The 15,309-nt window shown below is 45.4% G+C and overlaps 1 protein-coding gene across 1 annotated transcript; it reads right to left on the reverse strand.

The window, feature by feature from the left end:
• Positions 1-7,399: 7,399 nt before the first annotated feature.
• LOC102874266 (chromosome unknown open reading frame, human C10orf71) lies at positions 7,400-11,623 on the reverse strand. The gene has a single exon (XM_006897729.1). The coding sequence runs from the start codon at positions 11,621-11,623 to the stop codon at positions 7,400-7,402; it is 4,224 nt and encodes a 1,407-aa protein (XP_006897791.1).
• Between the last annotated feature and the right edge of the window lie 3,686 nt (positions 11,624-15,309).

Here is a 15,309-nt window from a genome sequence, read left to right on the forward strand (position 1 = left end):
GGAATCCCAGAACACTTGATCGTTCTAATGAGAACCCTATACTTGGACCAGGAGGCAGTCGTCAGAACAGAACAAAGGAACACTGCATGGTTCAAAATTGGGAAGGGTGTATGCCAGGGATGCATCCTATCTCCATACCTTTTCAACCTGTATGCAGAACAGATTATCTGGGAGGCTGGGCTCTATGAGGAGAAAAGTGGGGTCAAGATTGGTGGAAGATCTATCAATAATTTGTGTTATGCAGATGACACAACACTGCTCGCTGAAACTGAGGAGGACCTGAAGCACTTGCTGTAGGGGGCAAAGACTGCAGCCTCCAATATGGATTGAGGCTCAATGTCAAGAAGACAAAGATTCTCACCACTGGACCAATTGACAGCATCAGGATGAATGGTGAAGAGATTGAGATTATTCACAGCTTTAGTTTGCTTGGCTCCACAGTCAACACTCTTGGCACCAGTAGCCAGGTAACTAAAAGACGTTTTGCCGTGGGAAAGTCTGTTGTTAGGGACCTCTCCTCAGTACTGAAGAGCAATGCTGTCTCTCTGGAGACTAAGATGTGTCTGATACAGGCCATGGTCCTTGCACTCACTTGTTATGCATCAGAGAGTTGGACAATGACCAAGGAGGATAGAAGGAGAATTGAAGCCTTTGAGCTGTGGTGCTGGAGAAGAGAATACCATGGACTGCTAGAAAAACAAACAGATTCATCCCGGAAAGGGTTAAACCAGGTGGCTCCTTGGAGGCAAGGAGTCCGAGGCTCTGTCTAACATAACTTGGACATGTTGTAAGGAGAGACCGGTCCTTGGAGAAGGACATCATGCTTGGGAGTGTGGAGGAACAGCGCAGCATGGGAAGGCCCTCTAAGAGGTGGATTGATTCAGTGACTGGGTTAATTGGGATGGGAGTGTCGGAGACAGTGCAATTGGCACAGGACAGAGCAGAGTTTAGGGCTGTTGTACATCGGGTCTCTATGAGTCGCAAGCAACTCAACGGCACATAATAACAACAACATAATTAATGAAAAGTATTAATTTAGTATTGTTGTTCTTTTATGTATCTTATTTTGATATTGATAATTTCCTCGTCACTTGAATTTTTCTATGCCAAGTTCATTTTGTTATCATCTTTTCCGTTATTTTTTCTTATTGGTATTGGTTTTGTGTTTACTAATTCTTATGATTTTCTTCCTTTGGTTAGAATATGTATTAGTTTTCTCTTAAGATATCCTACAATTTATTATTACCTTTCAATTTCAAGCCAATTCATTCTGTCTCCATTTGGAAATTCCGTGATTACATAGTTTCCCCCTCTTTTTACTTTGTAGTTATCATTGTTAAGAAGTTTACCTCTATGTTTCTCTATTTTCAGGCTTGTTTTTGTAATTGATATTTCTATATCTGGGAGTTGATTTCTAGGTGATGTGTTTCTTAATCACCAGTTGTTTTCTGCTATTGATGGTTCTCTGAAGGACTCCTTTTAGCATTTTTTATATGATCTTGTTTTTAAAGGCTCTCTTACATTTATTTTAGGATATCTTAACTTCACCATCATATTTAATGAATACTTTTTAGGATACAAAATTCTTGGTTGGCATTTGTTTTTCTTTCAGTGTTGTCTTTCCTTTTAACTTCTTTACTGCCTAATTTCTGCTACAAAATCAGAGCTTAGTCTTATTGGTTCTTCTTTATATAGCTAATTGTTTCATATTTGACTTAATTTGCTGTTACTTTCACCATTCAGAAGCCAAGGAAACAACTTCAATCAGTAAGGAAGAAAGAACTGATGAAAATGTTAGAGCACTGAGAGAGGTTGACCAAGTAATACAAGGGTTTTCGTGTTTGGTTTTAATACAGGATTTTTAAAGGAAAAGAAAAACATGTCAGTAAAAAATACTTCCATTTAAAGAAACAAGGGAATGACTATGGCGTGAAAGACACGTGGAAGATCATGACTAGATAGGGAAGAGGTGCTGAAGTATCATGAATGGAGAAAGTACTCCTGAAAGCTTAAAAAGAATGGGCATAAAGGATAAGAGCAGGGCAGGGAGTTAGAGGAAATGTAATTATGTGAAAGAAACTCAAAGAGGTTCAAGAAGAATGATAAAGATAGTACAGACTTCAGACAAAAGTACAGTTGGAATATTATGGACTTGAGAGGGTTGGGATGTTGGCCTGGGAATGATGATGCTCAGTGTAACTCTTCAATACATATTTACTTGTATTGGTCAGAGCAACAGAATCCACGCCTCTATTCCTGGTGATACCCTTCTTCTCCCTTCTTATGGATTGCAGTTCACAGAGCTTTGGGGCATAGCTAGAATGGCAAGGCACAGGGAAGTGAGGTGTGGCTTAGGGTCACAGCATCTCCTATACCTGGTCTGCAAATGTATGGGGATGGTCCTGGGTCCTTGCCTTTCTTTGGAGAAGGTAGAGGAGAGTAGATCCTGCTGATTGGACGCTGATTCATGGAGATCCCACATATGTTAGAGCAGAATTGTGATCTGTAGGATTTGCAATGACAGGTTTGATCCTCCCCTAAGTCAGTCACAAGGCCTTTCCTCTCAGACACCTCTGGGTGGTTAAATTTGCCAAACATTCATTTAGTTGAGTGTATTACTGTCTGTGTAACCATGTAGGAAGTTCTCCCAAGAGAAGTTCATGCTCACTGGAGATCCCAGGTTTGACCTTCCTTCTTATAATCCATCCTGGAATGTTCTTATTTGGTTAAAACTCTAGGCAAAGACAGTGTTTGGGCATGGGTTGCAGTACAGTCTGTCATGAGCTTTTAAATCCACAGTTGCCCACTCTTCGCCCAGACTTGGAAATTTTGATGATGTGAACACAGCTTAAGGCAGGGCAGTATGTGTTAACAAGAATCCAGGTGATTTCTAAGCTTACACAGGACTGATGAGGGACAATCATCATCCACATTAGCACCAGGCTTGTTGGTGCGTATTCTGGTTCCTACGGACCTGCCAAGGGGGATGGCTAGTGAGCATGTGCATAATCACAAGGCTGCTGATAAGCTCTGAGTTTGCGTTATGCTGATGAGGGGTGTTCAGACTCCTTTCTGTATATCCATCCTGGATATCTGAAAGTTGTGGAAGGCACACAATGCTCCTGACGTGTAGAATTTTGGATTTACCAGAGAGCTCATCCTTTATGTGCAAATATATCACTCATCTGGTCACCCCTTGTTTAGACTGTGAACACAAGACATTGAATACTAAGGCCTAAATAGGGAATCAGGATTCTATTTGACTTAATATCCAGCTATGCACCTATGACACCTGAGTCTATCCTCATTTCAGTTTTATTGCACATCTAGGATGAGGAATTTTCTAATTCTCAAGATCATTAATATTACAGAGCTCTTATTTTTTGAGATAGCCTGGTGACATTACAAGTCCCTTGCATTGACCCTGGCACAAGACATTGACACAGACATACGAAGACATGCACCACATTCTCCTAAATCTTCTTCGGTCTCGAGACTGGATAGCACTTTCCAGAACTTTGTATGCTAGGTTTCTTCATGTGCTAGAGGTATGAGCTAGATGCACCTCGATGTCTTGTGGGAATGTGGACAGGGATTCTCACTAGCTCTCAGGTGATATGGGTCAGGGGTGTTCCATTAGGACAGTGAGATGCAACTTTCCAGCTTGGCTCTTAGTTATGGCCAGTGACTTGTGAAAGCACTTCACTTCCAGCATCACGGTTTCACTTTGGTGAATTTAGGCTAATGAATGTATTGCTGTCTTGACTTGGAGGATGGATGAGGATGGAGACCAGGCCTTAAAGTTCTCCAAGAAGGGGCTGGCACAGATTGAGTACTCAACCTTGGGAGCTCTTATTTACTGTCTTCTGAACAGTCCCAGAACTTTTTCATTCCCGTGACTTGCTCCACATGCATATTACCTTCTTTGGAGGTGCTATGCCCTGCTAAGTAGAAGGTGTGAGCATGCCCTTTACCTGTGCTTTTCTCAAGCATTATACTTTCATGATTCTTACCACTAGCCTATCAACCTCACTGCTGTCAAGTCATTCTGACTTACAGAGAACCATTAGGATAGAGTAGAACTGTCCTATAGGATTTTTGACGCTGTAAATCTTTATATAATCCTTCTCTTGCTTCCAAGGAGCAGTTGGTGAGTTTGAACTGCTGACCTTGAAATTAGCAACCAAATATTTAACCACTATCCCACCAGGGCTTCTTATCCTATTAAATACCATTTTAGAAATGATAGTATTTTAGGACTATTCAGATGAGTGAAATATCAATCAGAAACTGAAGGGCTTATCAGCGGGGGTCAGTCCTGGGCAGGGGGGAGGGTCATATTGGCTTAGATTTTGTGTAAGTGAGAAAAGCTAATAAACACTTAACTAAACAACTTCCATGTGGCAAAAAGTCCATTATAGTTAATAAGTGTCATTTTTGCTTGAGACTCATAATAGAGGCATGAATAAAAGTGCTCTCAGGAAATTCTGATGGCCTAGTGGTAAGAAGCTGTGCTTCAATCCTGAAGGCACACGGTTCGGATCCACCAGCTGCTCCATAGTAGTAAGATGAGCAGTCTCCTCCTGTGCAATTGATTGCTTCTGAAAATCTGCTGGAGGGTCAGGTATGGGTCGGTTCCAATTCGATGGCCAACAACAACATCTGTTTGCTGCTGGGGCTCAGGTGCCACCTTCTCAAAGAAGCCCCCTTCTCCTCCCAGATGGAGAAGGGGAATTCCTCCGAACACTCTATGAAATCACTTACCACACGGGGTTGTCATTATCTGTCTTCTCTGTTTAAGTCCTTGTGAGCTGAGAACACATCTTCTCACTGGTCTGTTTTCCATCCCAGTGAAATACTTGGCGCAGAGCAGAAAGTATTTGTTGGAAGGAAGATGGTAGGTGGGGTGGGAGAGGGGGCAGGAAATGAGGGGAAGCACGGGGCCAGTGAAGAAGGAAGAAAGGAAGAGGGATGAAAGGGTCAAAGAGAAGGATGGAGGGAGACAAGAAAAGGATATGTTGTCACACCTCCTGGAGACACCCAGGAGCGACTTCTGGCCTGTGTACTGGTCTTCACTGTGTTGGCCTTTTTGCCCTCTGGAGTCAGGATCTGTTTCTTTGGAATACAGGGTGCTTTGGTGTTGTGTGGTTGGGAATTCAGGTTGACTTTCTGGGGCTTCCAGTATCCAAGGAATTGCTGCTCTCTAATAGGAGTAGATGATTTTACATTCTTTATTTCTAATCATCTATCTTTGTGTTCTTAGCTCTATCTATACTGAATTTACATCAGAATAAAGGCAAACAATAGCTGCCTCTCAAACAGAATTCCATTAGTGGATATTTTCTCCTTATGGAGACATAGTTATTTTCCATTAATGAACCAAACAAATCTCCTCCTATTAGACAATTCTTTTGTGGAGGGCTCAAGGAATTTTAAAAGCCAATATTTCTTCTCATAGTTTAGTAAGATACAAGTATGATGGAGAAAGCACATGTGAGTGGATGACAAGACCAGGGACACTGTAAGGCACTGCTGTGTGGAGATTCGAGATTCCATTAACCTGCCTTTGCTCTCCACTTGTCATCCTGGATGCCTCTATTGGGCAACCAAACTTTATAATATCAGGGCTGGGGATTTATGTATTGTTTTCCCAACCAAGTTAAGGAGTGACTGCATTTGTTGATAGAAAGGAATATGTCTAAAATCCCAAACTTGTGTTTATAGCCTATGGTGTGAGCTAGCTGGGAGCTGCAGGCCTGCCGTCGCCTCAGCCTTAACAGCATCTCTGCGTACTGAGCACAGGTCATCATGAAGTCAACTCTGACTCTGAATGCAGAGTGAACTGCATGCCATAGGATTGCCAACAACTGCATGCTCAGTTGATTACCAGTGTTTTTTTTTTTGTGAAATCTCCGCTTAGACTTGAACCTTCAATTTTTCTGTTAGCAGCTGGCATTTGTTAATTGTTTTCATTAGGGTTAACCTGAGAACAGGGCAAGAGTTTTCCATTTTTCTGGTGCCCACAAATAGCACATTCTTCTCACCTGCTGGAGTTTTTAAAGGAGGGGTACTTTTGCTCTTGCTATAGAACAAGAATTAAGAGGCTTCAGAAAATGCTGTAGGCAGAAACCTATAGAAAGGGACCTTTGCTCCATCCTTCTACCAAAGCTTCCTAGGGTGGGTACCACTAATAGACTCTCTAGGGGCTACAGTACCCTTGCTCTACTGCCTTGACTAGATTCAGACACTCCACTCCAAATCCCAAGGGCCCTGGACTTGGGCAAACTGTCTTTCCCTCCCCCCAACCCTGAGACTGGGGTATAGGGACCTGTCACCTGTTGGGGCAACTTTCTTCTGCTGATGAGGGGAGTATCAGGCTGACCCTGGATTATTCTGGGACATGTGTCAGAGGCTCTCAGCTTTGGGTTTCTAACACAAAACCTAGAGAAGGCACCACCAGGTGAAGAGAATGAGGAAGATATGTTGGGCAGGTGGTTTTCTGAGCTGAGTTCAGGAGAAGATTCAGACATGGAGAACTCAATGTGTTGTCCAGCTCCCTCTGGACGCAGGTCTGGAATCTCCGTGACACAAAGTCAGAAGCCTGGCAGATCTTCTGTGCCCATTGAAGGAGAAAGAATGGAGTTAGGACAGAACCACACCTGCAAACTGTTTTACTTTTGTAAAGACAACCTTTTCTTTATCAGAAAGTAATCTTCAGAAAAAGGTTTCTCCTGTAAAGAAAACCCATCCTGTTCAAATAGCCGTTTCAGCAGGGTGTTCCATTGGCTCGGTCAGTCTCAAGGCTGGCTTGGGTGAGAGACGCTGAGGACTGAAGAGAAGGGTTCCACATTGAACATGAGCTGGCCTGTCTGTGCTGTGGTTCTATACTGGAAGCTCCTTGTCCCACATGGTTTCTGGGTCAGTTGTTGTTATGTGCCTTCTCCCACCCTAGCAAGCCATTTCTGAGCACTTCAGGGGCACGCCCCCTGGGAGCCCTGATCTGGGATGGTGGCTGGAGCACAGAGATCCTATGACTCAGAGCAGACCTTGGTGTTAGAGGTAGTGTCCAGGAAGCAGGAAAGAAGACAACAGGAAATTGGGGGAGAGAAGGAAAGAAAGTGGAAGAGATTTAGAAAGGGCACAGAGAGATGCAAACTGCCTCAGCAGAGGACACATTCTTTAGCTTAGTTTTCTCAGAATCTCCATATCCATTGGATTTGGGGCATCTCCCATGGCTATGCATGTGGTGATCTCTGTGTGTGCACACATTCATGTGTACACAAGTGTATGTAGGTGAACACACATGCCTATGTGTGCACATGTGTGTGTGTGCGATTGTTCTGGGGAGGGAAAAGTTCTTCTGGGCTTATCTGGGGAAAGGGTTAGTTTTCCTTAAGTTTCAAGAAATGCCTTCCGTGGCAAAATCTTCTAAGTCATTGATGGCAATGATCTCTAGTCTTGGAGCATCTCTGTCCTCCTTTTCTGGGTTCTGGGGAAGCCCATCGAGGTGCTGGCCAGGGTCATGTTGAGTGGAGTCTCTGAAGACCTGAGAGGTATGCTGCAGACCAGCCTTGTGGGAGCCCTGGTGCCCAACAGTGGCCAGCTCGGTGGCAGTGGGAGGCCTCGGTCTCATGAAGGTGGGAGTAGAGAGCTGGGAGGTGCACCTCAGGGGTGTCAGGGCTGTCACAGGGAGGGGCCGGAAGCCAGGAAACAGCAGGAGGGAGTTAGGCAGTGCATCTGTTGGGAGTGACTCTGGGGAGTCCCCTGCTGAGGACGGGATGGGGACCTTGAGATAGCGGCCTGTGTCTGGGTCATAGAAGGTCTTGATTTTCACTTGGAGTGGTAAGTCAAAGACAAAGTACTTTCCAGACTGGGGGTCTTGGAGGACCTTCTGTGTGGTGGGATAAGGGAACAGAGGCTTGCCTGGCTGAAAAAACCCTGGTTGCCTTCTGCTGTGCTCCAAAAAGCTGGACACAGAGTGACGATGCATGGGAGGGGGCAGGGACCTGACTGAGGGGAGACTGAGTCGCCGGGGCACCTCCTCAGGGGACAGTGGCCTCTGCCCGGTGTGCTTTGAGTCCTCCGGCCAGGGCCTATCCTCCCAGGGTTCGTCCAGTCTCCCTCGCCCTTGATCTTTCTTCCTCCTCTTGCTGGCCAGTTTCTTTGCCCGCCTCAGGGCTTTTTCAGTTTTGGGGGGGACTGCAGGTGGCTTGCCCACTGGTCTATCTGGTCTCTCTGGGAAGCTTGCTGAAGCAGTGGCCATATCCTCAAGAGAGCCTCTTGGAGAGAGAGGTCTGAGGTTTTGTGCTGTTGGTTCAAGTTGAGGGTCAGAGGCCTCCTCACACCATAAGGCATGGGTCAGATCTTCTCGCCGGGTGACTGACCCAGGGCTGAGACGGGCCCAGGGTTCCTGTTGTGGTGAGCCCAAGTCACTGGGGGCCTGGGAGGCATCCTCCCAGACACTGCTGGTGGTGGGCGAGCATGCACTATCCCCCTCCAGGGACCTGGGGTTGGGCAAGGTCGTGAAGTCCCCAGGGCCCAGTCTTCTTGCCAGGGTCCCTGCTCCGGGTGGGGACAATAAGTTACTTTTGAAACTATGCATTGGCTCATCCCAACAGGTTCCCAGCAAGGGTGGAGGTGGCTCTTGTTCTCTGTTGTCTTCCAGTAAAGTGATCTTGGGGATGCGTTTGAGAGCATCCAGCCTCCCCTGGTCTGTGGAACTGTTACTGCTATTGCTCCTGACACCCACAGGGGCCATATCTGGGGGTGATCTCCCCCTATCACCCTCTACCAGCAGTGGAGGAGATGTGAGATATCTCTTCCCTGTTGGCTTTAAGCTTTCTGCCTTGGCTTCACTGGGTGCCTGGTTGGGGTCCTCCGGGTGCCTCCAGTGTGTGGCCCGAGTATTAAAAGGTTGGCAGTGGATACCAGGCATTCCCTGGCTCTCTGGGGAGTGGAGACCAGCATCCTTACCTGGCCTTAGGGACTCCTTGGTGGCCTCTTTTTGGTCACCAGTTGGGTCCTCTGAGGACACAGTCTTCAGGAGGGGCAGCATGATGGGTCTGATTACAGGGGTGGCTCTGAGAGTGTTGTCTTTAATCATAAATAATATGTGCTTGTTCAAAGTGGAAGATGGTGTCACAGAGGCATCTTTAGCACAGGAAGGGGTTGTGGCCTTACTTGCTTCAGCCCAAGGGTCTCTGAACTCGGCTTCTTCTGCGGCTGCCTGCTCTGATCGTCCCCCAGTCACACCCTGCCTGTCTCTGGGCAACCTGTCCCTCTCACTCTTCTCATCTCTGCACACATGCACATTGCTGGCAGCGTAGGATTGTTCTCCATCTTTCCCTCCTATTCTCTCCTTCTTGTCACTCTGACTGTCATCGGCATTCAAGTCATTCTTCCTGTCCTCCTGCTGGCTCTCGACACTCCACATTTTCTGCTGGTCCTCAAATGAGGCAAAAGATTGATCTGAAGAGCTTGTGCTGAATTTGGCTCTGCCTTGGAGGCCTGGCATGAAATCGGACTGTGCATCACTGTAGAACACATCTTCCTCCTCAGGTGAGGGCCTTGGGGAGGACTTCTGCTGGGTGTCTGCGTTCCCCTGGCCTGCCTCCCGCTCGGGCTCTGTGTCCTGGGAGACTGACCTGCAGAACCCATTCTGCAGCTGGTGAGCATACAGTGTCTCTGCAGCCTTCATGGCCTCCGGGTCTTGGCTGCAAAGCTTCAGAGAAAGGTGCTTCTTCAGGCCATGCTGGCTGGAGTCTGGGTCCCAGCATGGCAGCCTGGAGGGGTTGAGCTTTGTCTCTCCATCAGCACCACTCTTCTCATAGCCACCTGCCTCAGCCTCCCTGTTGACCCAGGAAGAGGTTTTGGAGGTAGCTGGAGGTGAGCTAAGAGATGGATAGTTGTCTGCAGGTGGCTCACTGGGGTTGGCTCTGGGATGCTTTGAGGTGCTGACACACAATGTTGTAGGGACAGTTGACATTCTCTCCTTAGAAAGCTGACTTTCAGGATGGTCCTCAAGTCCATTAGGTAAGTTGACTCCATTACTGACAGACTCTTGCTTACTGTCAGTCTTGTCTCTGGCCTTCTCATCAAGGCCTTTCAAGAGAGGGCTGGGACTGTAGGTGCTTTTCACCCGCTTGCGGACATCTTTGAGATTGAACAGCAGGCTAGGGACCTTGGATTTGTAACTGTCCTGGCACTGGCTTTCGCCTGGCTCCTTCTCTTGGTAGCCATTGGGCTGTCCTGGGGGAGATGCTGGCTGGCTGTTCAGAGTGTCCAGGACATGCTTGGTGGGGATGATGGGTGTCAAGAGCTTACTGATGTTAAAAGGAGGCATATAGTGTTTGCTGGAGTCCACAGGCAGTTCAGGGCCTTCAGTGGTAGGCACCAGTGCCTGTGGGCTCTGCTTTGTGTACCCTCTGCTCTTTTCCCCAGCAGGGTCCTGCTGGCTCTCTTTGCTTCCTTTGCTGGCCTTTGGTTTCCTCCATGGGTGCTGGGCTGGCTTACCTGGAGTGGCTGGCTGTGAGCTGGAAAGTTTTCCCTCCTCATTGAGCCCCTGGACCTCAAGGTCCCCTGAGTCCCAGGCTCCAGATGTAGAGAGAGCCCCAGTGGGCAGCCTGTTCTCTTCTTGACCACAGCCCACCCACTCATGGCTGGGAGAGACTTTGCACTCAGGTGGATGGGGTTCTCTTAGCAGGGGCATATCCTGGTATTGTTGGGGCCCTTTGCCATCTGAGCCTCCTTCAGCTGGGTCCTTTGTCCTCACCAGCCGTGGGTGATGGGTGCTCCATGACTCAAAGGCACTGTTCTCACTGTGAAGGAAGGTCCCCTTTGGAGCCCACTCCTTGTCTTTCCTGGGCTCACTTCTGCCTGCCTTGTGGGCTGGGGAGTGGAACTTGGACTCGAAGGAGTTAGGGGTATCTTCAGGGGCTGGAAGGAAGCTGCATGAGCTGTGGCAGGCTGTTTCAGGGTTCTGTGGGGACTCCTGGTCACCCTGTTTCCCGGCAGATGGACAGGTACTCTGGTGAGTGAGTTCAGCAGGCACCCTCCTGACTGTCAGAAAGGCTGAGTCAAAGCAGAAGTTGACACCACTGTCTGGTAGAGGAGCAAACTTGGGGGCTGTTTTCAGAATAGGTGATTTACTTGTGGGAGGTCTGCTATCACTTCGTTGGCTCTCTGATCTGTCAAAGGACTTGATTAGAGATGATACTTTGGAAAGGGGTTTATTGCTGCTCCTCAGGCCAGAAGCTGGCACTTCCAGTGTCCTCTGGGCTGGTGTGGATGGGGGGCTGCCCTTTGAGTACTTCTCCTCTCCTTGGACATACTTGGGTAGCTGCTGGAATGTGGCTGCCCAGCCAGTGTGCTCTTCACCCTGTGTGGGGAGCTGGCTCCAGAGGCCACTTTTCCTCTGTGTATGGCTCACAGTGCCCTGGTGCAGACTCCCCAGCACCTGGCAGGTGACATCTGGGGACTCACTGAAGGAAGTGTCCTCAGAGATGCACAGGCTGCGGAAGGCCCGGTCGGTGAGGCTGCTCACCTCACGGTCTGCGTCGTCCAGCAGACTGCCAATGCTTGAGGAGTCACTGAAGCCATCCATGCCCTTCTTGTTGCTCTGCATGACTCATCCACAGGGAAGACTGCCAGCTGACCAGTGATTACTTCAGCACCGCTTCTGCAGGTGTGGATGGGCGCTCTTCTTTCCAAAGCAGATCTCCCAGCTGACCAGATGAAATGCAAAGTGAGATATGTTTTCTCTGCAAAAAAAAAAGTACAGGGTATGAACATGACCTACTGCCCTGAAGTCAGTTTATGGCCCTATGATGGCTTACCTGATACTGTGATGTAGGAAATTCCATCACTAGTTGTGGTCACTCATGCTGTTTTCAGTAAAGTTCTAGACTAAGACCAGGAAGAAATACCTGGCAATTTATTGCTAAAAATTAACCACTGAAAACTTCATAAAACACAACTCAACATTGTATGATGGAGTTGCTAAAAGATGAGCATCATCGAGCATAGCAATGCTCTTGAAGCTTGCATGTTGTTGTTGTGTGCCATTGAGTTGGAATCGAATCATAGCAGACCCTCAGCAAGTTTTCAGAAGCAGTGAATGTCACAGGAGGAGATTGTCCATCTTTCTCCTATGGGGCAGCTAGTAGACTCAAACTGAATGTCTTTGGGTTGACAGAGCAATCCCTTACCACTAGGCCACCAGAGTTCCCAAAAGCTTCTGTTATACACCAGGCATCAAGCTACAACAACTAATGACTTAAACAGTACATGCTCTGTCCAGTGCATGCAGGGTGGAGGAGGGGACTATGCCAGAATTCAGACACATTGGCTTTGTGGAGAGGCCCTACCTAACTGTTCATATGATGTCCCAGAGTCCTAGCTGTCTTCTTCGAGGTACTGAGCATGGTCTAAAGCAAACTCCTTGCTTCCTGTCCTCTCATTAGACTAAATTCCAGAGCATAGTGCCCAGTGATGGCTATTCTTTCATCACTGCTCAACTCAGACCTTCAGGGGCAGCCCCAGGGGATAGCTCTTTATCCTGGACAACCAACTCTCTAGATTCCAATAGGGTTTGGCTAGAAAGAGGTACTGTGAGAGCCGGAATGGGTATGAATCTCCGTGACATCTCTCCTCTGCTTCCACCATGCCCTTATGAAAGTTCTGGAATCACCATAGTCCTCTGTGATGATGGCCTAGCAATTCCTCCTCCTTTGTCTCTAGAGGCTGTAAGGTTGATAGCTCCCCACTTTTTCTGAGTGACTCCACTTCCCTGTGGGGCCTATCAATTCTGCCTTCACGTCTGTACTTTGTGTTCACAGAAACTTCACTGATCTCAAGTCTCCTTTATAATTCTAAATAGTAGTAAAAGAGGATTACTGCATATTCAGAAAATAGTCTCAGTCCTTCTGCCTTGGGAAAAAGAGGCTCCTTACCATTAGGTTTATTTAGACACTTTCTCAATTGGTTCATCTGAAGTCAGAAGGGATGGCCATAAATTTGGCCTCATTCCTTCCTGCAGTTCATCCCTCTGTGTGAAAAGACACAGTGGTCAAGTACAGAGAAGCTTTCTGGATACTAGTTCTTGGGAAAGTCCATACCTGTTAGAGGAGTGGAGGATGTTGGGGCTTGTCTTGATGAGTTTGAGGATCTGAGGTTTTAATACATCTGTTCATGTTTCTATTTGGTGTTTTCATTGCCCAACTAGAATGAAAAAGAAAAATTACTTCAATGATGCCCTTGGCAATAAAGGGTCAAATACATGTGCTGTTCATGGAAGACCTTAATGATTAAATGAACAAATTCAAACAAGAGGAAATAAATGCACAAAAGAAGTGTCTTTACGTGTTAAAAATTAGCACTTACATTAGAACTGGTTTTAAACACAATGAATTTTTACTGAAAAAAATAAAATAGAGTTAATTTATATTATTTCCAACATTAATTAATATGTCCATGACCCAAAAGCAATCTTTAGAACCCTTTTGGAATACTCATATGAATGGTGGAGTTTTGAATTCTTTCTTGCAACTAGAATCTACTTGTTTTATAGTTTGTGAATATTGATGCTTGTTTATAGTTTTCTTTTGTGGTTATAGCAGTTGTTAGTTTGCTGTACTGGGAGCAACTTGCATGTTGCTGTGACACCAGGAGCTATGCCACTGATGTTTCAGATACCAGCAGGGTTCACCCAAAGTGAACAGGATTCAGTGGAGTTTCCAGACTAAGAAGCAGGATTGGCTATCCACTTCTGAAACAGCAGGCTCTTGAAATCCCTATGAATAACAGAGGAATATATTTACCTGAAATAGAGCCTCTCTTATTGACGGACTTAACAAAATGAGAAGAAACACCTGCAAACATGCATTAACAGTAGAAACATAAAATGTATGGATACATACATATAAATAAGAATTCAAGCACAGAAGTAGGAATCTAGGAAATTAGAAGTTGTAAAATAATTAAATAGAACCCCTAAATATCAACATCATTGTTGAGCTGAGATGGGCTGGTATTGGCAACTTTGAGTAGGATATATAATATACAATATATTATGCCAGAGATGCCTAATTGAGGAAGATTGGCATTAACTTCATAGTAAAAAAAATATTCAAGATCTAGCTTGAAATACAATGCTGTGAGTGATAGAATACTATCCATATACATAATCAAGGAAGATCTGTTAACACAACTATTATTCAAATATATACACCAACTATTAGAGCCAAAGACAAAGACTTTGAGGACTTCTACCAAATTTTGCAGAGAGCTCTGGTCCAGTGATAAAGAGATGCTGTGCTATAAACCTAAAGGCATGCAGTTTGAATCCACCAATTACTCTGAGGGAGAAAGAAGCTAAATCTCTCCTATGTTTGTAATTTACTGCTTCTGAAACTTGCTGGGGGGAGATGTGTGTCAACTACAAATCAATTTCAACTCAATGGTTAACAACAACATTAACAACAATAACCAGCAACTTTTGCAATCTGCAATTGATTGAAAATGTGATCAAAATTCATTACTAATAACTAGTGACTGGAATGTAAATGTTGGAAATAAAGAAGGACTGGGAGTTTGGGATATTCAGAGTTGGTGACAGAAATAAGATTGGAGATCACCTGACAGAATTTTGTAAAATCAAAGAATTGATGCAGAAACTCAAATACCAGCAATCAAAATAAGGCTAGTGGCTGACTGTTGAGCAGATCATAAATCACTCATGTGCAAGTTCAAATTGAAATTGAAGAAAAATACACAGGAACTTAATCAAACACGACATTGAGTTTAACCCACCTGAATTTTAAAACCATCTCAAAAAGAGAATAAATGTGTTTGAACACTAATATAAGGTCAGGTGAGTTGTGGGATGATGTCAAGGATATCAACAATGAAGAAAGCAAATGGCCATTACAAAGAGAAAAGACTAAAACAAGTGTTAGAAGAAACTCTGAAAATTGCACTAGAATGTAGAGAAGTAAAAAACAAAGGAGGAACTACTGAAATAAAATACATGAACAGAAGATTTCAAAGGGCAGTTAAAAAAGAAAAAGAAAGTGTTATAACAAAACATGCAAAGAGCTAGAGTTTAAAAAACAAGGAGTAAGAACAGAATTTATCAAACTGAAAGAACTGAAGAACAAATTCAAACCTCAAGTTCCAAAAGTGAAGAATTTTATGAGAAAAATCCTGAATGATCAAAAGAAAATAGAAGGAATAGTATTCTAATGTTAGCTTTTTTATTTTCGTTGGGTCTGTTGTGATGTTACCTGATTCATCTCTTATTCGGATTATTTG

This window comes from Elephantulus edwardii, unplaced genomic scaffold, assembly GCF_000299155.1.
Source record: "Elephantulus edwardii isolate Elephantulus edwardi_28Jun2011 unplaced genomic scaffold, EleEdw1.0 scaffold00213, whole genome shotgun sequence".
Lineage (NCBI taxonomy): Eukaryota > Metazoa > Chordata > Mammalia > Macroscelidea > Macroscelididae > Elephantulus > Elephantulus edwardii.

What these genes read in the sequence shown, in the direction of transcription:
- LOC102874266 (XM_006897729.1), bottom strand. Translation starts at nt 11,623, where the DNA reads ATGCAGAGCAACAAGAAGGGCATGGATGGCTTCAGTGACTCCTCAAGC.